We start from the raw sequence: 27,857 nt of genomic DNA on the forward strand, positions 1-27,857 counted from the left end.
ATATGATTGGTCTTTTCTCTGCTCTTCTCTGTCTACTGCAGTATCTTTAATATTTAAATTAATTTTTCTGGTATATATAATAGTGTCACCTATTAGTACTATTTAATGCACATGAAATGTATAGAGGATTAATTATTTACTTGGTTTTAAAGGGTTTATACTAATAACTGAAAGTTTGTGAGTTTGCTTGGTAGAAGTCTTGAATTGCTGCATTTCATGCTTGCTTTTCAGTACTTCACTCTGTTCTACCTAATTAATTCCTAAATGAGGCAGTCTGATTTGAAGAATGTAAGCATATATTCATTTGAAGAATATAAGAATATATTCATTTTGTCAAGTTCCTGTCAGGGCACTTCAGCACATTAGCATGCCATTTATTACTGATATTGTCAGAAAGCTATATGATTTCTTTTAAAACACGAATACTAAGGGAAACTTGACAGAGTTGGTATGACCAGTCTTAAACAGGGGTGATGGAAGTGATCAGATCAGATGATCAGATTTTGGGCTTGATCTGTTTAAGTGCTATAGAACTGTTGCATCCTCTCTCTTCTCAAGTTAGTGGACTTAGGGATTTTTATGAGAAAGTCATAGAATTACCTGACCTGAGAGACAAGACAGACATTTTTTGTCAAAAGGGAAATGTAACCTTACCTTGTGTTGGCACCTGAACATACATCTGTTTTAAGTCCAGGACTTCTAAGTCAGCTGTTAGGAATCAGGCATCCTGTAAGCAAAATTTATTTTTCTTTCTTTGTGATGTTTTGCTTCATAATAAGCACCAAGTGTGCCTGCATGGAGTTACAGCCAGGTATTTGAAGGCATATCTGAGGTAATATGCAACATAAAGACAAGCTAATTCATGGCCCTTGCAAAACAAGGCATGTAATAGGGGAAGAGACTTCTCTTAGTTTCAGATTTATTAATGCAAGAGAAAAAAATAGAGAAAGAATAAAAATCCCCATAGATAGCAAAACCCCTCAGAAAGCAAGAGAAGAAAATTTCAGGAGCACCATTGTTAACGTTAATTGAGGGCTGTGAGTTCGGGAGAGTGCATATCAGTTACCTCACAGTAGGCCTTGCCCACTGCTGCCTTCATACACACGCTGGACTCCTGACGTCCTTCCCTTATCTCTGCAATATCTGTCTAATTTTTCCATTAATAGATACACTCAATAAAGACCTTATTTCATAGTTTGCAAATGCAAGTGACTATGGAGTTCATGCTTCAGATGTCATTATTTGCACACCTGTTTAGAGCCATTAAAATATCTCAGTTCTTAAAATTATGTAATCCAAATAAAGCATGACATAAATAATATATCATATATACTGATAATATAGATTTATATATTTATATATGTATATAAAAAAAAAATAAAGCAATGTCCCTGCTTTTATAACAGAACCATTCCCTAAAAGAAGGATGGCTTTCAAGTAGATCTGGTAGTGTTCAAATCTGTTTCAATTTATTTGCCAGTGACATTGATTTTAGACCATGTAATGGAATATAGATTTTTTTTTTTAAAGAATTTTTGAGGCAACTGACTACTTTATCATAGACTAATTTTTTTTTTAAATACATTGAATGATATCCAATAAAGTGACTTACTAGTAGATTCTGGTAATTGTAGACTACAGCTTTTTTTTTCATTTGCTTTCTTAAGTAAGTAAGATTCTGATATTCTTACTGGTGATGAACTGCAGCACTTTGCTTCATAAATAATCTTTCTGAAGCTAATGGAACTACTCAAGGAATAAGAAGCTGCAAAACTGGTAAGAATATCAGAATCTCACTGAAACAATCATCAATTTTTCTAAGTCATTTTGACTGGCAGCTATACTATAGTCTCCTATATCGGTTTTGTATTTCATCAGAAACAAGCTTTGTAAATATCTACAGATATTTAGCATTGACTATGAGAATTTACTTTTTAAAGCATGTTTCTGTATATTTTGGGATTTCACCTGGCAAACCCTACTTTATTTTGCAACGTTACAAGTAATTATTTTCAAGACAGAGAAAAAAATCAGCAGATTTCTCAGCTGCTCCACATGTACCAATACTTAAGGAATAAAAGAGCTGCATCAGTCTTAATTTTAAAAAGCTCTTTCACCTATTTGATAATCACACTATTTTTAAAAATGTCTAATAGCTGTTAACCAGCAATGTAGACAAATGGATTGACTTTATATAAAAAATATTTTTCCATCACATGAGCATTTTCCTCTGCTTGTTTAGTTTGTTCAGTTTGATAAAATTCCAAAGCTTGAAGCCAGGCTGAGATTAGTAAGTGAGTTTTGGCTAGGTGGTAGGTGAGATGTCCACTCCAAAATCTGTTTAAGTCACTTTGTGGTTTGGTGTGTTTTGTTTTTTTTTTAATTAGCAGTGAAATAAGAAAGAAGCATTGTTTTTTAACCTAATGGAACAGCTGATCTACAAAACTGACGACACTTCACTGAACTTTCTTTCAAGTGGCAGAGGAAGTGTAGTAGTAGAAGTAGGGTAGAAACCTGGTATGGAGACCTAGGATCATACAGTAATTTAAAGAGAGAGAACAAACAACTTGCTTAAGATCAGCCTTTTAGTTGCAACACTAAATTTAGTTACCTGTACAACATTATGCACTGTTTGGTCCACTTGTAGTTCTTCATACAGACTGTGTAAAGTCTCTGCAAAAGCTGAACAGTAGGTAGACTAACAGCTGGGTCAGGGAGCAGAAAGGATGAGATTTTTGTTGGTCAAGCAGAAGGGGATAAGGAGAGAAAATGAGTGGAGAGCCATAGCAGGGAGACAGCAGATGAGGAGAGAGACTGAGCTGTGATCAGGAGTAGGTGCAGCTGGGAACTTGAACAAGAAGGCTGGACATGGCTGAGTGGTAGGGTGCTTTGTTTTTAATAGCCTCTTACAAACAAAAAAAATTCTGAAATTAAACATAAAAATAGAGACTTGAAGCTGTACGGTGTCACTTCAAACCTGCATTAAAAGAGTATCTTAATTAAGTGGTCAAATACTGCTTTCTCCCTGGAACTCTCTGGGGAGAGTTCAAGCAGTGGTGTGTAACAAAGAGGATGGAGGCTGCATAATGAATGAGGTTGAGGATTGCAGAAAGACAAAGGATGTGATCTCATGGTCAAGATGGTTTAATGCTGCCCTAGAGAAATTAGGGTGTTTTTCCTTTTCTCTGCAATAGACTTGTGCTGAGACAACTAATTTTTGGGGGTGGAGATTTTCCGGAGATGGCTGCTTGATTTTCTGCAGAAACTGTTGAGATCCTGGGGTTGCACTTGCAGAAAAGCTGAGCATCTGCAGCTGTTGCTAAAAATGCCAGTAGTTGTGCTTTGGACATAGAAGCTGTTATATTCTACAAACGACTGTGAGATATAAAGGCGTGGATGTCTGAAATTGCTCACCAAAAAGTGTCATACTTTGACCTAAATGTTCCTCTTTCCTTTCCTCATCTGTAAAATCACGATAATAGTACTCAATCTTCTTGCTGGGGACAGCATCTGTTCACCAGTATTTGGAAGGCAATCTTAGGCTGTGGTGCTGTGCAGTACAAAAGTTCAGGAGATAATTAGTGATTTTATCTCTGCAACACAACTAGTTTGTAGTAAGTATGTTATGAGCATTGAGCACTAATAAAGCAAAGTGTACCTTCTTATTAAGGGCTTGTCAGCGTGGGGTAATTCATTCCACACAAAGATGTGTTTGGTGCCTACAAAAAGGCTTTTCATCCACCAGACCCAATAACAGCCCAGGGTAACTGACAAAATACTGCTGGTAAACACTTACTCAGTTTGAAACTATGATAACTTTATGTGCAATATCATACCCTTTGCATCCACAGATACTCTGTGGCTTTCCACTTTGAGCTGTGCTCTTCCCCCCATTTTGGTTCCTTTTCTCTTCTTTTTGCAACAATAATGGACTGTTTTCTTAAGTACTAGTATTTTGATAAGACGATTTCATAAAAGTATTTCAATACTCAAACCCTACACTGCAGACAATGTAGAGTGGGTAGCACATAACCTCAGAGACTTGTAAGGCAACTCAGAGGGTAAAAACATAGAATTTAAAAAAAAATTCACCAAAGTGATACTTTAAAATTTTAAACAGATACTAATTGGTGAAACAAATCCAAAGAATTCAAGAAAATCATGGAATTGTTATAGAGGATATAGCTGACCTATGGCATGAAAGTATGATAAACAAGCTGTGAAAATTACACATCTTGCAAAAAGTTAATTACAGATCTCTACATTGCAACATAGACATTTCCTGAAAGCATGCTGTTTCAGACAAGTTTCTAAAAATTCTTAAAAGTCCCTGTATGTCTGTCTTCTGGACTTTCAAGACATTGCATTTGAAATGTAGCTATTTAGCAGTTCCTGAAGAGGTCCTTTGGAAATTCTAAGTCTTTCTTGGCTAGGGCAGCTAAGGTTAACAAGATCTGTTAGCATATTGTGCTGGACACATCACTGTTAATTTACCTTGTGGTTGCTGTAGGTGAAGATTGTCATTTTCCATCAAAGAGAAGATTCATGAGCTGCTAAAGTAACTGACATCAGGATTTTGTAGGTGATCCTCCAATATGGGCAGTTTTTTGGGTGATTGTCAGTTAGGCATTGGAGCGTAATGGAAAAGTACCCTCTGTGAATGAATGTAGAGGACTCAGTACACAGAGCAGAAATGACTTGGGGCAGTCAAAGAACCCTAAATGAGCAAAGCCCATTAGCACTTCCAGGAGAACTGAGAGCCTTATACCACCTGGAAATGTTTTAGTATTAGCACGCTCTTCGTTAACAACAGTCCCAAAAGTCAGCCTGTGTTCACCACATGGACCACCTCTTGGCCAGAGCAGCTGTAGTGGCACACTTCCCAGTGGTAGACAGCATGTGCCACACAGTTGTCTTTCATCACCCACAAGTTCTAAGCCCACTGCTTACCATATCAGATCTTCAGTGCAGTCTTCTGTCAGCAAATGGAAGAACCCCACAAAACAGTGGATTCAGTGAAGCCACTCCAAGAAACAGTCCTCTGGAAGCAGTCAGTAGTTGTTGTCTTCTGGGATAGTTAATTGCTTCCTGTGCAATCAAAAGTCAAGCAAAATTGCTGAGTGAATTTCCTGGCCAAGGGAAACTTGTCAAATATTTTTTCACAAGTCAGTAAAGAATTGCAATGACTGGCATTGAAGAGCAGAGCATCCTTTTAACCATGAGGGACAGATGGAAGATTAACAGTTAGTGTCGGATACTTCAAAAAAGAGGTGAGTTAGGTGTGCAAAGAGAGGAGTGGTGGGGGGTTTTACTAATTGACCATTGCTGGAATTCCAGTGCTTATAGTAGGTATGCCCAGTACAAAGATGGGAAAAGTCCACAATGCTTAAGGCCCAGCAGCAGTATAGGGGGACAAGGTTACTCAACAAAAGAGGCACATGTTTATTTTGAGGAAGCAAGCATCCGTGCGATGTAAGCTACATCTGTGCAAACATGATAACTCTTCATCAGCCCAGTGATATGTGTCACCACTATCCACAGCATCTCATTTATTGTGAAGTATATCTCTTCTCACCCAGGAATCATTACCAAATTTGTACCTCTGCCTTAAGCACTGGGTGGGACAGAAGTGGATGTGAAGAACATGGGTTGGCCCACTCTACATATTTTGCCAGAGCAGCTCTGTAGGTCAGGGATATAATAAAACAAGATCTGTTCTGGCAAAGGATCATCATTAGCGCTTGTGCTGAAGAGTTCTACTAACAGAAAATCTTCCTTATGTGTTATAGCTACACAGCGTTTTATGGTAGATCATTGGAGCTGTACTGTGATATCTTCACATGGTTCAGTCCTGGTCTATCCCAGAATTCAGACACATCAGACTAAGTGTACTTTGTACCAGTCACTGTAATTCTGGAATTTTCTAATTTTTGAGTCTTAGTAATGCAGTCCTTCTAATATGTTGCTGATGTTTGTTTTATTATATGTGTGTTTTATTATATAATTTAGAGGAAGGGAAGGAATATAATACAGGTAAATAATGTGTATGAAGTGTTGACTTATGGACATAATTAGCTCGTCTGCATATCTAGAAATAAAAACAAATGCTTGTATGTATTCTTTATTACAGCTCCATCCAGCAGAAAACCAGGGGACCCTCTGGTTATTTCTGATATCAAGAAAGGAAGCGTTGCTCACAGGTAAGACAATCGGTAAAAATCTGTTTCTGTTGTGTAACCAGCCAGATTAGAGTTAAACAGAGGGAGATTGTAAGAGATGCTTTTTTTTGTTTGTTTGTAAAAAACAGTTAAAAACTTAAAGTCCAGTGTATTAAGAAATAATAGTTTTTAAAAATCCATCTCCTTTCTAAAATAATGTTCATACCTTTTAAAATACCTTTCTTTTAATATTACTAGACTTTCATGTAAGCTTGTTCATTTGTTCACAGGACTGGGACACTTGAACTGGGTGATAAGTTGCTTGCAATAGATAACATTCGACTTGACAATTGCTCAATGGAAGATGCTGTCCAGATCCTTCAGCACTGTGAGGACCTTGTAAAGTTAAAGATCCGCAAAGATGAAGATAATTCCGGTATTAGCAATGAGCCTATTGCAGAGTCTTGTGTATTTTCAGGAGTTTTAGAACATGGGGGTTTTCTTTTACATTTAAGTTTTAGCAAAATGTTTTTTCTAAATATGTTTGGTTTATGCTAATAATAATCAGAAAATGTCACCTAAAAAGAATTTTAGTGGTTTATAAAGTTTTGAATTTTCTCACTGGCTATACTGCATGCAGGAACTGCACTGCAGAATGGGGTCTTCAGTTCTCTGGAAAGGGAGTTTCCCCACATGTGCAGCCATATAAAGTTGATCTGTTTCTTATCAGAGTATTGAGATTTTCTCTGCTTTTAACGTTGGAATCATGGTTATCAAAGCATGCTTTGTCCATAAACTTACAAATTTGTTTTCAGTATGACTGTTCACATGCTTAAAGGTAAGTAGTACTTTACACGCTGTGCTGAATAGCTGATGGAGGAGCCATGTCTGATTAGCCCAGTGGAAGTAAAGGACCTGCCATAATTTTGCACACCTGGAGATAATAAAGTGAGTTCTGTTATGCATTATAGTGGCAAAGGAAGTAAGACAGTTATAAATACTATTACTGCTGGTAATTTGTATTACAGTGTTACACAAAAGCATGAACTGTGGATTCACTTCTCTTTAGCTCTATACAATTTACAGCAAAAAGGCAATTTTTTATTGTAAGACAGTTTACAACCTGCCACACTTTATTGTTTGAAATCAAGTGCAACTGTTGAACCAGTGTTTAGAATTGCATTATAACTCTTTTTTTTCCTTTAATTGCTTTTGAAAGCAAACTAAGTATTTTCTCTGTATGATCAGTATAAAGCAAAGGCAGATGCATTTGGTACCTTGTGCAAATTGGCTTTCAGAAGTAAATTTTGATCAAGGAAAGTGAACTGCCTATTGTGGTTAGCTCCCTGCAGATGATGAGGTGGGATTGGCTACACATAGTTGGTCCATCTTGGACAGAGGTTTTTCAAACTGACCATGGGCTATACATCCCAAGGGATACCTCACTGACAGTTTCTTTGCAAAACTGAACCAGTTATTTTATGATAAGCAAACTGCAACTACATTTGCCAGAAGATTGACGGGAAGGAAGTTTTGCTTTTTCTCCTGCACAAGAGGATTTTTTCAACTGTTCCTGGTACATAGGATCCCTCCTTCAAATTCTTCCCCTCAATTGGGAGACTCATTATCAGCCTGCAGAGAAATTACCAAAGACCATAAGAGAGGAGCATGAGTTAGAGCCATGTAGAAGAAATAGTAACTTCTCCCACACTTCTGTTTTTCCTTTCTCTGCTATCTCTCCAACTCCTCCCCTCCTCCCTTCTCCAGACAGTTGTATGTGTCTCAGAGCTGTGTTCCTCAGAGCCACTGTGCAGGTGAGGCCAGCAGCAGGGTAGTACATGTCATGTGCTCCCCAGACTGTGCTGCTCTTTGCCCTTTTCACTGTACAGGTCAGATGTTAACTCTGAAGAGCACGAGACTAGTGAACAGAGCAGAGGCATTGTATCACAGGAAAGGAAAGGTGGAAAATCTCAAAACCATGAGACCCACAACCATGGTCGTTTGATTATATTTCCTCTGCAGATGGAGATATGTTTTCAGCAGTTTTTTTCTTCTCTATTTTCATTGCCAGCTTCCCAAACAGGACAATTTTATCTCCTGATTAACCTAATGGCTACCACCCTTTCTTGAATATCAGCGTTCTTTGCTTTCATGGCAAAACTGGCCTTTCTGGTGGATTCAGGCCACATTGGATAGCTCACATTGCTGCTGCCTGGAGAGCACTGAAAGAACACCGTAGCATTCTGCCATTAATTTTCTGACCTACAGCTAACCAGAAAACAGACATAATGGCTATTACCTTTTCAATTATCGTGGAGGGTTACTTTTCATCCTTCAGTTGAACTCTTGTACCATGTCAGTGCCACACCTGCGTAAACAGTACCAACATTAGATCCCAGGGGATTTGTGGTTGTTCCATAAATGCTTTTAGCAGCAAGGATGAGCTGCCATTCTTCTGCTGTACAGTGGCAGCATGCATGCTAGCCCACTATATGCCAGCCAGAGGCTTCCAGTGCCATCTTGGGAGTTGGGTGCTTCTGGAAAGAGCATGTCGGATAAAGTGCTGTTGGTGTAAACTGTGCCAAAACACTAATGACAATGCCTCAAGTAGGCATGAAAATCCCAGTATTTTTTGCTGAATAAACACCACTAGTTCTCCTCTCCTTTGATTCTCTATGTGAATAGCAAGGAAGAAATAGATCAGAGTTGGGGTGGGGGGAAGTTAAAGAACTAAATGTTCTGAAAATTGCGAAGAAACAAAGTGGCTCCAAAGATATTAGTCTTCGTCCATCTCTGCTTAAGTACTGTGTTCAGTATTAGAAGAAAGAAACTTTGAACCTTTGCTAGTGATGTAGGTATCTTTCTTCCTTTTAAAGCTTTTCTATCTACAGGAACAGAAATGGGAACATATGAATTTTCTAACTTGTCTCAGTTAGTTTTAGTAACATTTACAGAATGTGCATCCTAGACATTTTCTGCATTCAGTGAACTGCTCAAAATGTCATTACCCACAGATCTAGGAAAATTTGCCCACCAGACCAGTCATCCTGGCTGAATACCAATATCATAACATGAGCAAGAAAGCATTTGTTATTTTGATCTGAGAATATGGCATTTTAAATTTTAAAACATTACTTCAAAACTCAAAGATGCTGCAGTTGATTACTCTCCTGCTGTGATTTTTATTAATAATATGTAAAGAGCATGCGCTATATAAATACAGGCACCTTTCTTGATGATGCAACACCTATTGAGTATGGTTTAAGGAAATACATTATATTTAAGCTTACCCAGTGACGTATTCTTTCCAGTTCTTATGATTGTTTGGTGAAACTAAAATTTCAAAAGAATTCAAATAACTTCATGCAATATAATGAAGTAATATCTAATGGAGTTATTATTCAACTTAGTTGATAATTCAGTATTCAGAAGCTATTTTTGATTCTGTTTCAAAAGCTTAAAACATGTCCATCAAAACTATGAATTCTTTTACTAACACAGCTGCCCATCTTATAATGACTTTTGACTTGCCAGAATTCTTTTAAGGAAGTTTGGGTTTAAAACTTTTGAATTACCTTTAATTCTAAATACTTCCTATTCAGTTCAAGAAACAGGTGAGTATCAGTATTTATACAATAGTAGTAACTTGCCTTTTCCCAAATAATGTGACCTTGCAGCAAAGAAGGCCAACAGCCTCCTGGTCTGCGATAGGCAGATCCCGGCCAGGAGGTCAAGGGAGGTGATCTTTCCCTTCTACTCAGCATCAGTGAGAGATTTCAGGAGTGCTAGGGCTAGTCCCTGGGCTCCCCAGTATAAGAGAGACATGGACGTATAGTGGATGAGGTGCAGCAAAGAGTCACAACGATGATGAAAGGGCTAGACCACCTCTCCTCTGAAAAAAGACTGGGGGAGATGAGACCACTCAGACTGGAGAAGAGAAAGCTGAGGGGGATCTTACCAGCATGTATGAATGTCTGAAGGGAAGATGTAAAGCAGACAGAGCCAGGCTCTCCTCAGTGGTGCCCAATGACAGGACTAGGGGCAATGAACACAAACTGAAACACATGAGGTTCTGTTTGAACATCAGGAAACACTTTTTACTTCGAGAGAAACTAAACATTGGCACGGGTTGTCTAGAGAGGTTGTGGAGTCTCTACCCTTGGAGCCATCCAGAGCCGTCTGGACACAATCCTGGGCAACTAGCTGTAGTTGGCCCTGCTAGTGCAGGGAGTTGGCCAAGATGGCATCCAGAGGTCCCTTTTAACTTCAGCCATTCTGTGATTTTCTAACAAAATAGCCTGAAGCTATATTTTAATAGGAAAGAAGATCTAAAGATTTTAAACAGAGTAAAATTTAGTCTTAATAGAATGAGGCAAGTTTTTCTGGTGGCTTGTGTCCAGGTTTTGGCAATAAAGAAGAAATTGACAATAGATAATTTTTTTCAAAATAATAGAATATGGTTGTGAAATGTATCTGAAATGTAATCCTTTGAAAATGTTGTTTGATTACCAGTCACTAGACTGAATGTGCTATTTTTTTCATTCCCTCTTTCATAAGAAACCAATTGCATCCCCTTGGCATTTATTACAGATGAACAGGAGAGCTCTGGAGCAATTATTTATACTGTTGAGCTCAAGCGCTATGGTGGGCCTCTTGGAATTACAATCTCTGGTACTGAAGAGCCCTTTGACCCTATAATCATTTCCAGCCTTACAAAAGGAGGATTAGCTGAAAGGTAAATTGGAAAGCAAATTATTTTTAAATGTTTCAAGATAAAGATTTGTTTTGTTTACCTGAAGATGCTAATTTTTATAGCTTAGAAATTTGTTTTTTTAATAATTATCCAAATCTGATTTTATAATCTTTTTGCTGTTGTTTTTTGATCATTGCCAAGCTCAGGAGCATGAGCGATATCTTAACAGGATGTACGTGTATATACTGTACAAGGCAGAGCAGAGAATTGCGGTTCTTATTATAAATCACCAAGGAAATACTAATCAATCAAACTGCTCAGTCACAGGAACATTTTAGCAGCCTTTTAAAACCAATAGCCTTGTACAGTATAATAACTGAGGAAAGCACTTCATGTGTCTAAGTTTATCTGAACTTCTCATATACTTATCTGCCACTGCAATCTGTATGTGTGCTTTCATACACCATAGCAAGCATTATCAGAGGAGCAAAAGTGCTCCTTGTGGTAAGTGATAGAGAATAATGAAAATGGTAAGGTTTTCTATCACCTGTTATTTCTAAGATTGGTTGAGTCATTCAAACTGGCACCTTTGGTTGTGGTTTCCCAGAGAACTTACAGCACACATGATACTATGCACAGCCAGAACCCAGTGTGTTTACACAAAAATAATTTGTTTTCTTTTCTTGATTGACCCATCCTGAAAGCCACGTTGTTGAAATAGCTGGTTACTTGCTCACAACACTTTTGTTATGTTGTGAGACTTTCAGAAACTTGACTCATTTCAGAGCCTAGTGAGCTGTCTGAGGTTGCTCTTAAACAAGTGGGCTGCAATGAATATCATCTACAGGTGATTAACTCAACTGTCTCAGTAACAGAAATCAATATCTTCATGCCTCAGCTCTGCTATTGTCACTACAACAAAGGTGACTTGCCTCAAGCATTTCTAACAAAAGAATTATTCTCTAACACAGCTATAAAAGCAAAAAGAAAGAAAGGAAGGGAGATAGAGCTTTCATGCTCCAAATATGCAAAGAAATTGCCTTTGTTGCTTTTTATGCTCTCTTCTCAGTGTTTTACTTCTCTCTTATTTTAGGACTGGGGCAATTCACATAGGAGACAGAATCCTTGCCATAAATAGTAGCAGTCTGAAAGGAAAACCTTTGAGTGAAGCCATTCATTTATTACAGATGGCAGGAGAAACTGTCACCTTGAAAATCAAGAAGCAAACAGATGGTGAGTGTGGCCAGGGGTACCATCAGTGGTCCTTAATGCGTGTGTTATTACAGATTAACAAGCATTTAAGCCATCTATGGAAAAGTATTGTGTCAGTAATAAAAAGCAGATTCTTGGAACTGCAGTAAAGCAATGACCACCACCAGCCCTTTTTTTTTTTAATCCTATTCAGCTACCAGTCCCAAGAAATTTTCTGTCCCCGTGGGTCACATGAGTGAACTGAGCGATGCTGAAGATGAAAGCTCTGCTGCACAGAAATCTGGCATGCTCTCGGACGTCTATTCCACTACAGTCCCAAGTGTTGACAGCGCAGTAGAGTCGTGGGATGGCTCTGGTATTGATACCAGCTTTGGAAATCAAGGTACTATAAGGAATGCAGTTGACATTTAAAGTAGGAATTATTGCCTTCATGGTTGACCTTCCTTTGCCCTAAAGAGAACTTTCTATCTGTACTAACTTTAAACTCTGTACTTTGTAATGTGCTGCTGTCTCATTATGACCATACACCGCACCAGGCAGCATGATTTCTTGCACTTGGCTGGCCTCAGATTTACTCTTTCATGAGGATGTGATGTGTTACAAAGCATTTATCAATACATTAACAGGCTTTTGTTAGCTTTACTGACATCTGAATAGCCTGGTCCATAGCTCATCCACAACTAAATGAGCTTATCCTTCAAAGACAGATCAATGCAAGGCACAGAACACTCTGGTGATGTTCATGAATTTGATGCCCATATGCAGTTAATTTTTAAGTGCCAACAGATTTATTATAAACTGATGAAGGGGAACATGAGTCATTGCTTATGATTTGTAAATCTTTTGCTTCTTCCTCATTCCTGCAGTATTGACATCTAACTTTCAGGTGTTGAAAACAATCATTCTATTTAAAAACATGATTTTCCATAATGATATTTTTTCTACTTCTGTTTGACTATGGTTTTAGATAAATTTTTCAAATAATCTCAGTTTGTAACACATGTTTATTTAGGCAGTGAGGGATACAGACATCTTGTAATATTCTTGATAACAAGAAAAATAACTTACACGCAGCTTCAGTGTTTTATTTGACTCTTTTAAAAATTTTTACTTCCCTAGTAAAGCATGTATTCCCACCACCTGGCAGGTATTTGAACAGGTAGATCCTTACCTCAAATAAGTTTTTCACTGAAGTTAGAGTTTGGATGAATTTTCCCCCTTTTCTGTTTTTAGCTCTGTTGGTCAATTTATCAAAATAAGTCATGTTAGATTTTCTTCTGATATTTTTAAATTCTAAGGAGAAATATTGCTGAAAATGTGCCAGAACAGTAATTCTCATTTCCTGGGTGAATTGATGATACTTGGAGCAAATTGTTCAACTGTGGAAAGGATTGAGGCCCAGAATGCTTTCCAGAGTCCTGATGATTCAGGTGCCATGCCAAAACTAAACCAGTATCTCAAAGCAGATTTTTTTTTTAACTCCCTTGAAAAAATCAACCCAGACTTGGCTGGATACATGGTACTTCTGCTAAACAGCCTGAGAGTAAACAGATTTGTGCCTTTATCCCTTGCTGTGGTGGTGGCTCACATTTCTATTAAAGTTCATTCTGTCTTGACCTGTTAAACTGAGTTTGGCTTTTCTCCAAACTTTTCTTGGCAATAAGCACAGGATGAGAAAATTGAGGAGTTTGGGGGATGTTTCTGGAGCACCAGATAATGCTTTATCCTGTTAGTTACCAATTTAATGCTGGTGAGCTATCTTTTCTCTTCTTGAATTAATACCCCATTTTGTACCTTTGTCTTATGTGTCTGCATTACTAATCTGGAGGCTACCCCTCACAGCAGTCACATCTTTGCAACCAAAACCCTTCCTAGAATCTGGGAGTTTGTTAATGTCTGCCAATTAGCTGGAAAATGCACACAACTGTGTAGTTACATGGGATTTGAGGGAGACAGGTCTAGACTGATTTATGGAAGCAAATTACCCTCTTTAGAGGAGTGGCAGCAGTGATAGTTGTTAGTCATCAACAAAATAGAACTTTCTAATCCAATATGCATATCAAAAAATAGCAACTATAGAGCTCAAAAAGGAATACCTCAATATGAAGGATATTATATATGTGTAATATTCAGCTCTACCATAATGGATTTTACGTACCAGATCAGGATCAGCTTGTGACCAGTTATCTGTCTGTTCTTGATAACATCAGTGGGAAGCTGGTTCCTACTTGGAATTCAAAGTGTACCTAGTTCCGTTAAAGAAACACTATTGAAGTAATACCTGCTTTGCATATATGATAAAAGCACCCAGAAATAAACTCCTCAGGTATAAAGGCCATCTAATGCCACTTACACAGCCTTGAGATATTTGGAAATGGGTGATAGAGAAATGGCTTTCTGAAAGGTGAGCTTTCCAGGGCCATATATTGGTCCTGGAAATGTGTACCCAGGACCATTGTGAGACAGGCCTTTTCTGAACTCTCAGAGCCCTAGTAAAAAGGGTATGTAAAAAGTCAAGTTCGTTGTATTTTTTAATGCGTCTTTGAAAACTCTTTTTTTTTTCAGTAAATCTAAAGCACATTTTTTGTAATAACTTAAATTTTGGGCATGTTGCGTATGACCATGTTAACACGTTTTAGCACATCCATAACATGGGATATATTCACTAATATTCAATCTAGGATGTCAAATGGAAATTGATAAATTGTGGCAATGTCTAGAACTAAACATAGAAGCAGCTGAGACATAAACAGTAGAACAATGTTAGATATATTTAAGGTTCTGCTTTCAGTGGACTTTCACAGGAGAAGCTCTAGAGCACACCTAATTCCAGACATAATTCAGATCATAAATAATCTGACTACAACTGCAAGAACAAAAAAGGTAACAATGATGAATCCGCAAGTTCTAGAGAACCCTGTTTCAGAGATGTGCTTGTCTGTCATTACAACATATGCAGTGCTGTAAATATAGAATTCATCTTTTTAGGACACACCTATCAGGCTTCAGGATACAACTTCAATGCCTATGAATGGAGGAGTCCTAAACAGACTAGTTTGTCCCCTCCAAGCAAACCACGAAACCACCCATTTCATGATACAGGACTGGGTGATGAGGAATGGGATCGACCTACAGTAAGCAGGTAAGTTCCCATATGAGTTTCTGTTTTCTGATTTGCATCAACCCTGAGATTAGCTGAGCTGGTTAGAGCATGGTGCTAATAATGCCAAGGTTGTGGGTTCAATCCCTGTATGGGCTATTCACTGAAGAGTTGGACTTTGGAGATCCTAGTGGGTCCCTTCCAACTGAGAATGCTCTGTGATGTTATGCTGTAGTGTCTGGAGGTTGTGGTATATGGTAAAATTTGCTGGACAGCCTTGTCCAATTCCCCTTGATACATTGTTCACCAGTACTGCCTTTATCACCTTCGGGAAATGAATGGACACGTACCGGAGCTGTCAATTTGAATCAGAGATGTAAATAGACATGTTTTAAGTGCACGTCTGCATCAGTGCCCCAAATTAACACTTAACTGCTGGAATGAAATTATGTTTTTCTAATGAAGCTATAAGAGCTCTTCCTTTAAATATGAGATACAGTATACTTCATGAAACTTATTAGGGTAGATTAGTGATCTTTATGGAGGATTATGATGCCAAAACCAAGGCATATATTTATTTTGAGTTACTTCAACCTAAAAAAACACTGTATTTATCTCTTAAAAATAAGCAAACAAAAAAATTAGGGCATTTCCCTGGGCAAGCTTCAGAAAAAATCTGATCTGTTTTCCACTCCACAGAAATAAGGCTACAAATAATGTGGTTAAAGACAACTGGCATGTTAATCTTATGTCTTCCATAAAAATTCATTTTGGTTTGGGCAAAGAAGCAAGAATTCTTCTTCCATAAATGTTTGAGACATCCACAGTGATTCAGTAGGAGAAAAAAGTGATCCAGGTAGAAATGTCTTGTCCAAAGCTATGGTAGTTTGCCATGCATTTATTCCTCCTCTTCTGAGAAGTAAATCTTTTCAGTTAATTTCTCTGCGGACAAGAGAACTTCCTGAGGGAAGAATTCTTACTTGACAATTCTTGGAGATAGTGAAAGACCCAAATGTCTCTTATTTTCCTATTCTAAGGTTGATCATTAGTGGAACCGCTGCAGAGGCTTGGGTAATTCCAGCTAAAAAACAGTTCTTCCTCAGATGTGGGAAGACATGCATCACAGTTAGAGAGATTTCTGTACTTTTTGTACCCATCCTCAGGACCTGCAGGCTTGCATGTCCTTCATGAGAAATAACACTTTCTTGGTGTACCAGCACTATGAGCCTGAAATCCCAGTCTGCGAAAATTCAAACTGAGTACTAAAGAAAACCTTTCTGATGCCTATAGAAACAGACTGGAGAAGTAAATCCATAAGGTCCAGTCTGTAACCTTTGAAATACAAATCAAGGCAAAGTTTAGATGCTGCTTTCAGAATCTGAATGACAAATCTTCTGATACAGCTGATTGCTCAGTGGCATTTTCTCTGGAGACAAGCTTGGCAAGAATGATTGCTAAGATCTGGACAAGCGTGAACTGTTAGTCCATATCCAGCTCCTTTGGTTCCTTCTGGCCAGAACCACACTAGAAGTTTTCATAGGCTAGTAGTGGACAGTGTTTACTAAAGGAAATTAAGATAGCTTTCTTCATACTGCCCATTCTTGGTAACCTAATGTCTTTAATATCAGCATCTCTATCTGCAGTTAAAGTCCATATTTTGTTTCGCAAATGAGATGCAGCCAAAGATTCCAGAACACCTACTGTTTTGCAGCTATGTAAGTAATGGGCTGAAAAAGCTGATGAGCAGTGAATCAGGAAGCTGGATTGTAAAATACAGAATTTGGAAATCAAAAGCATGTATTCTATTACCATTTTAAGGCACTGTTCAGCAGAAAGTATGCACGTTAAAGAGTCTTGTTCTGCTTGTCAGTTTGACTTACTCTTGAGAGTAAATTACAAATTAAAATAATGGTTATTTTAACCCTGTATCTAAAATGGATTGTGCCACATCTGATGATGTTCCTATACCAAGTGCTGGACTGTTTGAGAAGAGCACATCTATTCTTCCAGCCTGTTACAAGGATCCCCAGAAAAGCACCTCTTCTAGTTCTAGCTAGGCAAGTTATTCTCTTCTCTAACACTAGAAAGTAATTTTTCTTACCTTTATTTTGTGTAGCACAGCATCCAAGAATATATGGCAACCGAAGGAGACTGAGACATCAGGAGAGAATCAAGAAAACCATTTAAAGCAAACTTCTGTAGAAAGATCAGGTGGAGAGAGCACCAGGAGCACGAAGAAAGAGGGCAAGATGTGGAAAGGTGCCTCTGGAGGGCAAAGGAAAGGTGGGGGACAGCTGGAAGAGTGGAATACATCCAGGTAGGAAAACAAAAAGTGCACAAAAGCGAGATCCAGCTGGGCTGAGGCAGAGATGGGTGGTGGGGGGCCTGAGAGAGAAAGAAAGGAAGAACAGTTGAAATGAGAAAAACAGGGTAAAAGCAGAAAACACCACATTAACATACCGTTGAGGGACAATGAAATTTCAGTGGGCAAGCGAATGAAACCAGAGAGCTTAAACTGCTCTGTAGCCTGGTGTCTACCTATCACTGCCAGGTAGGACAAGTCTGTTACAGTTCCTGCTCCAGAGATAATGTTTTACACATTAAAACAATACTTACAGGAATGAGTCTGCCATATCCTAAGACATCCTATCGCCTTCTGATTTAAAAAAAAAAAATTGTCTCTCATATGGCAATAAGAACCAAATCATAGACATCCAGGTCTTTATTATCTGTCCTACTACATTTCCTTCAGCATCTTTAGGCATCCGAACTTTAAGTCATATATCATATGACTTAAAATCAATCTCTCATGTTTCAGGTAAAAAAGCAGTTTTGATGAGAAATTATTTTGGTACCTCTTTTGGCTTTTTGTGCAGTAGCTCAGCTACAAATTACTCGTGTGGCTGTAATGAAGATGCAAAAATTGAGATTTCATACACCAGGTGACAAACCTCAGAAAAAGGGCAAAAGAGGAGATGAGAGCAGAAGAAGAAATTGCTTCAGCTGAGAGGTCCAGATGTATAGGCATCATGATTTCATATTTCACAGAAGTCAGAGAAGAAATGGACCTCCAGTTCTAGGAAATCCAGACTTACTGTCCCAGACAATTGCCTCAAATTGTCGTATTCATTAGCTCAAGTTCCATTTGATAGTGTGCAGTGTAACAAGAGATATTGTAATGGATAAATTAGTCTACATTCAACATTCACTATTGAATGAAATACTTAGATTTATTGAAAGAACACATTTCAGAAGTCGAGGATCGTTCTAAAATCATGTTTTAAATACTTTCTTATCTTGCCTGGGAGGAATTGCATCTGTGATCTGAGTAGGTATTCTCACCATTACTGTATCTATTGCAATATCTTAGAAGAGACACTGATGCTAGGTGGAGAATCATTGCAACAAGAGATTGAAATGGCTGACCATTGTCTGCTTGACTGACTGCAGCTGTAAGAAAGCATCTCTGAGGCAGAGTATCTGTGTGAAGCATTCAAGCTGTCGTCCCTTGTGCTGGGCAATTGTTCTATTTAAAAGCTATTCTGTAAACAGTTACATTCATGCTGTTCTCGGTAGCACACTGTTTGTCAAGCAAGGCCTCAGATGCTTCCATAATAGTGTTTGCTCTGTTTATGTGCTGTTTAGCACCACTAGCTGCAATCCATGGGCAGCTGCTCCAAAGTAACAGCTTGCTGCCACCAAAAGGGCGAATTGTCATTCCTTCCTTCCTCATCCTTCTTCCCCTGTGCCTTTCACATAATCAGCCCTCTCCCATGCAGCAGCTCTGATGTTTGTGTGAACCTTTATTGAGCTGCTTCCCCTTGCCAAAAAAACCTCCTGCTTCTTCCCCTGTATGCACACATACACTGTAGTAGTTTTGCTTTGGGCTGTGTTGCTGCAGCCCAGAGTTGGCATTTTTTATCAGACCTCACTTGCTGAGCAACTTCCCTAACATCACTGTCACCAACATCTGCTCAAGAGTGCTTGTAATAAGGCTTTGGTGCATTTATGAAACACCAGAGACCTAAGTTTCCATGCAAGACAGTTGCATCCCTGAAAGTTTCTCTGTGTTTATGTATGAAATTATTGGAGCAATTTATATTATGGCAGTCAGATGGCTTAAACTCATAATGATAAATGCAGCTTAGGCTGAAGGAATCAGGTAAAAAGCACCACCGTCCCTCTTTGGCAAAACACTGTTTAAAAAAAATGAGGAGTCTTTCCATATTGCCTGGGAGAAGTCTGTGAAGTTGAAAGGTTTTATTGCAAATATTTGTTGCACGGAGCAGCTCTGCACACAGCTACTGGTTGATTCATTAATTTTCATAGGGAGGTCCCAGTTTCAATCCAGTAAAAATGTGTATTGAATTGTTCTTGGAATCCATTTATCTCCTTACTGAACAACTCGCTGCTCAGATCCTGCCAGCTGCTAGTGACTGCCAGGTTATGAGAAGGCTTGTCTGTCATGTGCTCTGCATGTCCATCCGGCCTCTCCTGATCAGCGACTCTTCCCCACTCTCCTGCATAACGTTCTGTCATTCAAGTTGCAATCTGTGGCAAGGCACGTGTATAATATATATTTTTAGAGGGAAAAAAAAGTCCACATTTTTTTAACTTCTCATTGTAAATCTAGCTTCACAGGTACCCATGATAACACCGAGGCTGACCAGGAGGAAAATTTCTGGTCTCAGGCTCTGGAGGATTTAGAGACCTGTGGCCAGTCAGGAATTCTGAGGGAACTAGAGGTAGAAAAATCTTAACCTTTCTTTCCAATTATAGAGAAATATAATGGTTTTGGTTTGGTTGACATTCATTTTATTTTCTCCTTTTTTCTTTTAAGTTGCACTAATCACACCAATTCATTTAAAAGCTTTAACCCGCCTCCACAGGACAAGGCTGACAGGCGTCTGTGTTTGAGAAACATGACTCTCGTGGTACCTACCCTTTACCTTTATATTTTTGCTTGTGCAGCTGCCTCCCCTGCCCCTAACCAGAGCTGTTTTCTTTTGTACAATGCAACCAAAATTCTATAAACATGTTCACCTCAGTGCTTTTGACTTGCAGCTTCTGCTGTGCATAATCATCGATGCTGTCTGCAGAGGCAGCAAATGGCACAGACATTCTTAAGTGAGCATAACCTTCCTGCAGCTATGCATTCCGTTTTCTGACAGACGCTTCATGCAGCTTTTCTTAGCATGTTGTAGGTTGTCTTTTAAATTGAAACTTAATTTGATTAAGATGAACATAAAAGAAAATCAGCTTTTCAAAATGTTTACCTATAATCTTACCACTCTGAAAAAAAGAGAAGCTGCCAAATGTGAGAAATGTTCATTATACAGCGATTTCTTCACTATGTAACAAATTTTTACATTTCATTTTGAAGTTGATTGCAAATCTAACCATGCTTTATGTTAGATAGTGATGGGGGCAGAGGAGGAAGGAAACAGAGTAACTTTGAGTCTTTATTTTTATAATTATCTTTTCTCTAAGTTGTCTAATCAGAACAATTGAGATTATACTGCCACTTAGAGCTATGGAATAAAAGGTCCTAAAATATTTTCTTTTATGTTCTTTTAAATTCCCGGAGCTGCAAAACTGGCAGAATCTCATTTTCATTTTTATGTTACATAAAGTCCTTTAGCAGCCAGGAGGAATGTGAAAGGCATAACTGCGTGAAAGTTTTTCAGTTCAGATTAATTTACTTCTTCAGATTTACGGCTTTTGTATTGCATGTATAGGTAGCAAAATGTGATTCTCATTTATTTGTTATTGCAAACCAGAGAAATGTAGGAGAAAATGTTATACTGGTTTAATTACATAGTTAGATATGGTTTAATACTGCAGGCTTCTCTTGCAGTTTTCAGTACTCAGAACATAATAAAAGGATATGGAAATAGATAATTCCAAAAGGGAAGTATGTCATTCATGCTGACCAGAATTCAGTTACTTCAACACGTTGAATTTTCCTCAGCCTTTCACAAAAGTGAAATTCAGAACTGTAGATGTTGTACCATTTACAGCATCACCTCAGTGCACAACTCCCAGCTCTGAAAAGAAAGCCAGACCCATTCAATATGACAGGATGCTGAGAATGGCAATTCCTCTTTTTTATGGAGTGCCATTGCGTAGTCAAGGACTCCTTATCATTTTTCATTTCAAGGTCTTCAGCCAAAGAGCAAAGAAGACTGTTGTTTGCCAAGTCCTCTAGATGCTTTTGCTCCATCAGGCAGTAATATCAGTCATTACTGAGGACAAGAGAGATTGTTGTGGCTACAGTCTATTATCTCATACTGAAAGTAGTGCTGGAGCTGGGAGAAAGAAGGGTGACGGACATGCTCACCAGAGTCATAAGCAAACATTTACTTCCTTGTTTTGCCCTTATTTTTTACTTCTCATTTTCAAGCAGGCTGCCTGCATCCAGTCCCAGTCAGAGTTCAGATTATCGTCTTTAAATTTCCCTTTTCATTTGTCTGTTGGAAGAGATAATAAATAGGAAATTCCGCATACCCTAACCCTACAGTGGCACCTCTGCACAGTGTCTGTGCTGGAGTGCATTTGCCTCCCATTCCCAGGAGCAGAAAATCTTTTACAAGGGAGGAGGCCCCTTGTTGTGCATGGGTGCTTTTCATGTCAGTCCCTTCCACCCAGTGGATGAGGTGATTCCCATCATTGTGTTTCAAGACTTCATCCTCCATATATTCTTGCATCTAAAACAAAAGGCTAGCTTTTACTGAGATTAAAACCAGCACTGAGACAGGGGCCAGCATTAGCACTAAGCTAAGGCAGTCACTCTTGCAATATGCATGTCATGCAGAGTTTCTTTTCAGGCAGTGAGCTTACCTGCACTGTTTTCCCCAGCTTGGGGTGGTATCTGGGCATGCTCTCTGCCCATGATAACTCTAGAGCTGCCTGCATGTTCTGCTGACTCACATTTTTTTACCTTGCACACACAGTCTGAATTGTAAATGCCTTCCTATAACTCCAGTTCCAACAAATGCAATTATGCCACAACTTAAATGTGATTTTATTTATGTGTAAAATATTTTTAAAATAAGCAATTACACTACACACTCTTCAGTCTGCCAGGGGACTAGCTTACAAGCATAGTTGTTCTAGTGCTCAGTATTTTAGTTTGAAATGCCATCTGAAAACATTTGCCCATAGGGTTCATATATTGTTGCTGTGTTTTGTTGTGGTCCTCTATTTTATAGTGACTTGCAAGCAGATTAAACATCTATCCTCTTGCCTTTTGCTGTGCCCTGAGTGTTTGTGTTCTAACAAAGAATAGAGACATTTTTCCTACTGCTATGAATTAACCACTTACTTAACCCACATTCTTTGTTACAAATTAACCTGTTCATTAATGCTCTAGGCCACAATTATGTCAGGAAGTACAATGAGTTTGAATCATGAAAACCCACAACCTCGTAACCAGCTGGGAAGACAAGCCAGCTTCCAGGAAAGAAGTTCTGTAAGGCCACATTACAGTCAAGCTACTCGTAGCAACACATTGCCATCAGATGTGGGGAGAAAGTCCATGGTTCTGAGAAAATTTAAGCAAGAAATGAAAGAAATCATGTCACCAACTCCTGTGGAGTTACACAAGGTCTGTAATTTTTCTTCTGACAACTTTGAAATAATATATTCAATACAGGGAATCTAATTATATGGCAACACAGTAAGCACTTTTTATAATGACTCCACAGATATAATTTGGGGGCCATGCATATTAGTTCTTACAAACACATTAATGATAGACCCTTGTGGGGGGAAACAAACAAATAAGATGCATCCTTGTCTACTATTTCATTTTACAATAAATCCTCAAAAGGCACTGCTCTTTTGAAAGGAACATCCAGTGGTAATTTGAATTGACAAGACCAATAACTCTTCTCTGCAAAATGTGTTCATTAAGAAAGCAAAGTTTAATTTTTAGAAAATACATTTCTTTAGAAATTACTCATGAGGGTTTGGGGCTCCCATTGGTCTTTTTTCAAATTAACACTCATTTTGAATCAAATACATGAGACTTGATGTACATAATATAGAATGTTATTTCAAATTAGATATTGCTTCTTTTCTCTTTATAATTCCTTTGCTCTAAAAAGGATAAATAATCTTCAGTCTATGCAGCATTTCACTGCTCAAGTCTGTTGGAATCACCTGGTGATATGGAAGTGGCTCTGTACCCCAAGGAAGCACTGGATAAAGTATCTTTAGATGTGCACAGCAAATACCCTGCAAGTTTAAGTCTAAAGTCCAGAGAGGCCATAACAGAACCAATTTCCAAAACCTTGAGGGACATTATAATGCTGTTCTCCTTGATGGGAATGAGCATCTCATTTCCTGCACTCATCTTCCCATTAAAAGTCCGAGATCTTTCCAGGAGGCAGAAGCATGGAGAAATTTCATTAAGACATCACATGTGGCCATTCTCAAGAGATTTGGTTTGGTTTCTAGTCACTGCAGATTTGACTGAGTTGTGTTTGTAGTTCATTCAATTTAGTTCAGTAAGGTAAGGACTCACTGAGTAGGGGCTAAATGAATGTTTGTAGAAGGTAGTAGAGAATTGATCTCATATATGGTAAATGAATTCATCGTCCATGTAAAGAACCAATAGGATGTGTTTAATGGTTTAAGCTATTCATATTTCCAGCTTGATGTGAAGTGATTAATGGAGTTAGTTACTGTGCTCAGTTTTCCTGAGTGGTGAATAAATGTGAGATATAAAACAAAAGTACGCCAGTAGCCATTTCATAGTGTGTTCACATTCAGCAAAGGCACAGTTTTCTCCTATGGATTATAAACCCAGCCTTTCAGGATAAAATAAATCCTTTTCTGGAAAGGAGTCATCAGATTTCTGTTAATGAGTCAGTGGTATTCTGTGATAGTAGCTAGCTCTTAAGAGTCCTGAGCAGTACAAAATACCCTATCCTTGAGCTTTCTATGGTTTCACTTGAAGCCACTATTTTTAAGATTGCTTTGACCTTCCATTTTAGTAATTCCCAGTTTTCATTCAGACAATATACCCACTTCTGTCTGCTGAAGTCATGTCAAGTTTGCTTTTACTGTCTGTTTTGTCACCCAGGAAGAAGTAATTTCTTTTCCAAAAATCTAAAAGTTGAACTGCTAACAAGGATTTTCCAAATCCTTACAGTCATTCAAGAAAAATAGAAACTAGTGACTCGATCTTATGGTCTGATTCCCCAAAGTAGGCTTGTTACCCCTGTGATCACACATGCAGGTTAACTCAGCTAGCATGACTGCTTTTGTATTCATGCCCATCTTAGCAAGTTCTTACTTGTTAGTTTTCTTACTGGTTCTTGTGTAGCAGTGAGCCTGTTACTTTCTCTCTCCTTCATTTTTGTATTAGACCTGTAGACCTCTAGGTTAATAACTGTACAGTTGCTACTTCTCATGGACAGCTTGTCCAATGATAGTTTTCAAAAAGAGCTGCAATGCCACAGGAATGACTTCAATCAGGGAAATGCTTTGATTGAAGTATTTTTTATGTATCGTCTTGCTGGCAAATGTGCTTTGTCCTCTGCAGGCAAATGTCTTAATTAGCTGGGCCACTGACAAAAATAGGAAGTTTTGGGAAACTCTAATGGGTACAAACAGTTCTGAAATACCAGCTAAGACATAGCTTGCCTAAGACTTACCTTGGCAAGCTTTTCAGTCATGTACTTGACTACGTGCTGCTGAGCTTTCCCAGTTTCTTGGGCAGGTACCTTTGTTCTCTCTCGGTGCAATGATTCTGCATCCCTATTGAGTCAGGGCCTGTGTGCCCCATAGATCAGAGTTCAGTGTGCAGCAAGTTAACCTGAGTTCTTCACTTGCTCTTTCTTAGTTCACTGCATTGCCTTCACCAGTTGTGCATTTGAACTGTCTATGTCCTGAGGAAGCTAGGATTGAGATAAGTGTGGTACAAATCTCTTCAAACATTTGTGCTAGATGGTTTAATAAGTAATAAATAGCATGTAATTTAGTTGGATAGTGTATTGCCATATCAGTACCCAAATTTAATGAGTGCATTTAATTGATTTTATCTACTTAGGTAATAATATAGATTAATATTTTTCTAAAAATCATAGCAGACCATTTTTTAAGTTTCATAGAGCACACATTCCTCTGAGAACAAAAATATGCACTAGGATCAGATAATTTTTCAATATTATTATTACAAGTAGTCATTAACCTAAAATTACAGGCAGTTAAAATATCTCAATAGCTGATCTGTGCAAGATGTATGAATTTAAATTAAGCATTTTCCCATAGATTTGAGAGGGAGAAGAGGTACAAACACAGACTCAAAATGTGTAAGCTTCTGTTTTAAATTTGTAACTATTTAATTGCTTATGAAACATGAATTAAATTTCCATTTCAGCTTTCTTTTTCCCTTAGGTTCCTGATGTAAATTTAAAAGTCTAACAGATCATCCAAATGGAGATTTTGCTATTGAGATCAAACCTTCCAAAGAGTTATGATCAGCAGTACAGATAAACTAGCATGATTTAGGTGTTGCATGCAGCCATATTCCCTTCAGACAGGGCCGCTGCAAGTGAAGATGAGAAACCTGTGTGGTAGGGCTTTGCCCATACCCATTATTAAATAAAAATTGAGTACTTCAATAGATAGCAGAGCTGAGATTTCCTTTGAAGAATATATGCTACCCTAAAAAGAAGTAGCCCCAAAAAGATAACCAGTAATCCAAAAGAAAGTTCTCTGCAGATGACTTCCATCTAAAAAATGTGACAGCTGTCAAACATGCAACAAAGTTAAATTCCTACCTCATCTCTTAAGTGAATAAAGATCAGTTTCTTTAAGCTTGTATTAAATATACCAAAGTCAAGAGAAGATATCCATAAGGAAAACAGTTTTTAAAAATTTAGGATCTGTAAATCTGAAGAACCACAAAAATGAGAAAGTATTTTGAAATATAAAAGATGTGATTGTGGGGCAGTAATTCCCTTCCAGAGTGCTCAGTCCCTATAAATCAGGAAAGTCCAACCTGAACAAGTGGAGGGCAATAAAAGACATTGGATGATCATTCTCAAGTTCTGTGCCCTTCCTTGTCCCCTGCCTCCCCCCCTCCATTGCAGTAACTTCCCACTTTAATGCCCCTTATAATTTTAAATGCTACATTTTTTGTCTCACAAGGTGGACATGAACTAGCATGTCCATTATTATAGACAAGACACAAGTTAAGGTGAGCTGATGTTGAATAGCTCTTCCTAATAGATCTCTAGAGCTGAATTTATGTGTGTTTTGTTTGCTAATAGATCGCTCTCTAAAAACCAGGAAAAAAAGCAACACTGTCATAGAACATATGAACATATGAATGAAACTGCCATTTGTGGTGAATTGTTCTCCACTCCAGCTAGCCTTAAAAAGGTTTTGACTGGAATAGTGTCCAGTTTGGGGTCTGAAAATCAAAGAAAGATGTTGAGCATCTGAACAGAGTCCAGAGTAAAACAAGCCTTATTTCACATCACTGAAGAGAGAATAAAGCCTCAACAAGGGTGATTTAGTTCAGACCCAAGGAAAACATCTGAAGCAGTGAAAGGGATTACTTTAATAGACTGTGGAGTCTCCATCATTAGAGATTTTAAAAAGCAGGGCAGATAAATCTCTCTCGGAAATGGCTTAGGTGCAGTTGATCCTGCCTTAGGACAAGAACACAGTCTAGATGACTTCAGAGAGTCCCCTGTCTCTTATGCTTTTGTAGTTCATCTGGGGCTGGATCCAGCTCCACTTGACTCTGGTGCCTGAAGAAAGGGGAAGGGGAAAAGAAAACGAGTAAGTGAAAAGGGGAAGTTTCTTCCCTTTTGAAAATTGTTTATCTGTGCTAGAACAGTACAGAACATTTTAAGTCTTCTGCTCTTAGACACTGTCTTCCATTTCCTCATGTACTTTTCAAGGCTTCCTTAAGAAGCTGTTAACTTGAAACACTCCTATCCTTTGTGATGGTGAGGAAAAAACTTTGTTTGAAGAGAATTTGGGTCTTGGTCCAGTGCTAATTATTTTTAATTTCTGCCAGGCAGTGCACACAAATCTGTCAGTAAAATATATCTCCCTCCTTTATCTTTTTTTTTCAATCTCGCAGAATGGTGGCCTTACAGTACTTTGGTAGCAGCTTCAAATATACTTCACATCAAAGCCATGTTAGATGTGCTCTGATATCACGATAGATGTGCTCTGTTCATAACAAATCATTAGAATTTCTCCAGAGTCCTGCTGCTGTAGTAGCTGTTGATACAAATTAAAATCATTCTATGGTAAATTATTTTGAATTTGCAGATACGTTTTTCAGTAGCTGAAATGCCCATTGACTCCTAAAATTCACACTGAGGTGGAGGATGTATGACAGGTTCAGCAAGAAGTTACTTTGGGGGAAGACTGCGGACAAGAAGGCAAAGACCTTAAACACCGCAGCCCCTAGGAAGTTTAGAATGACAGTTCATATCCAAAAAAGTCAGTGGCAGGAAGAAAGCCTTTGGCTTAGTTAAAGGCACTTTATGTGTGGCTTTGTGCTTTGCAGTGCTGTCCAAAGGGAGAAAAGCAAGGATAGAGGATGAGCTGATATAAAGTAAGGGATGAATACAAGGTATGTTTGTGCTCACCACGGCACAAGATATGGATACAATGCAACCCAGCAATGCACCATCCATGTCTACAGAGAAAACAGTGCTAA

General features: G+C 38.3%; 1 protein-coding gene across 8 annotated transcripts in view; it reads left to right on the plus strand.

Annotated features, from left to right (window-relative positions):
• The window catches only part of GRIP1 (glutamate receptor interacting protein 1), a 221,948-nt gene that overhangs the window by 189,336 nt on the left and 4,755 nt on the right, over positions 1–27,857 (plus strand). For 4 of the 8 annotated variants that reach the window (XM_029963465.1, XM_008926521.2, XM_018080550.1 and 1 more), the window contains 9 exons: positions 6,131–6,200; positions 6,449–6,594; positions 10,749–10,893; positions 11,945–12,084; positions 12,257–12,445; positions 15,052–15,205; positions 17,280–17,480; positions 19,797–19,908; positions 22,536–22,769. In XM_029963465.1, coding sequence (XP_029819325.1) covers positions 6,131–6,200; positions 6,449–6,594; positions 10,749–10,893; positions 11,945–12,084; positions 12,257–12,445; positions 15,052–15,205; positions 17,280–17,480; positions 19,797–19,908; positions 22,536–22,769 — 1,391 coding nt within the window. Of the gene's footprint in view, positions 1–6,130; positions 6,201–6,448; positions 6,595–10,748; positions 10,894–11,944; positions 12,085–12,256; positions 12,446–15,051; positions 15,206–17,279; positions 17,481–18,471; positions 18,492–19,796; positions 19,909–22,535; positions 22,770–27,857 lie in introns of those variants that run through there. The other 4 variants (XM_018080552.1, XM_018080553.2, XM_018080554.1 and 1 more) reach the window with 4 other exon arrangements.

The sequence above is a fragment of the Manacus vitellinus genome, unplaced genomic scaffold, assembly GCF_001715985.3.
Source record: "Manacus vitellinus isolate BGI_N305 unplaced genomic scaffold, ASM171598v3 scaffold_5_pilon, whole genome shotgun sequence".
Lineage (NCBI taxonomy): Eukaryota > Metazoa > Chordata > Aves > Passeriformes > Pipridae > Manacus > Manacus vitellinus.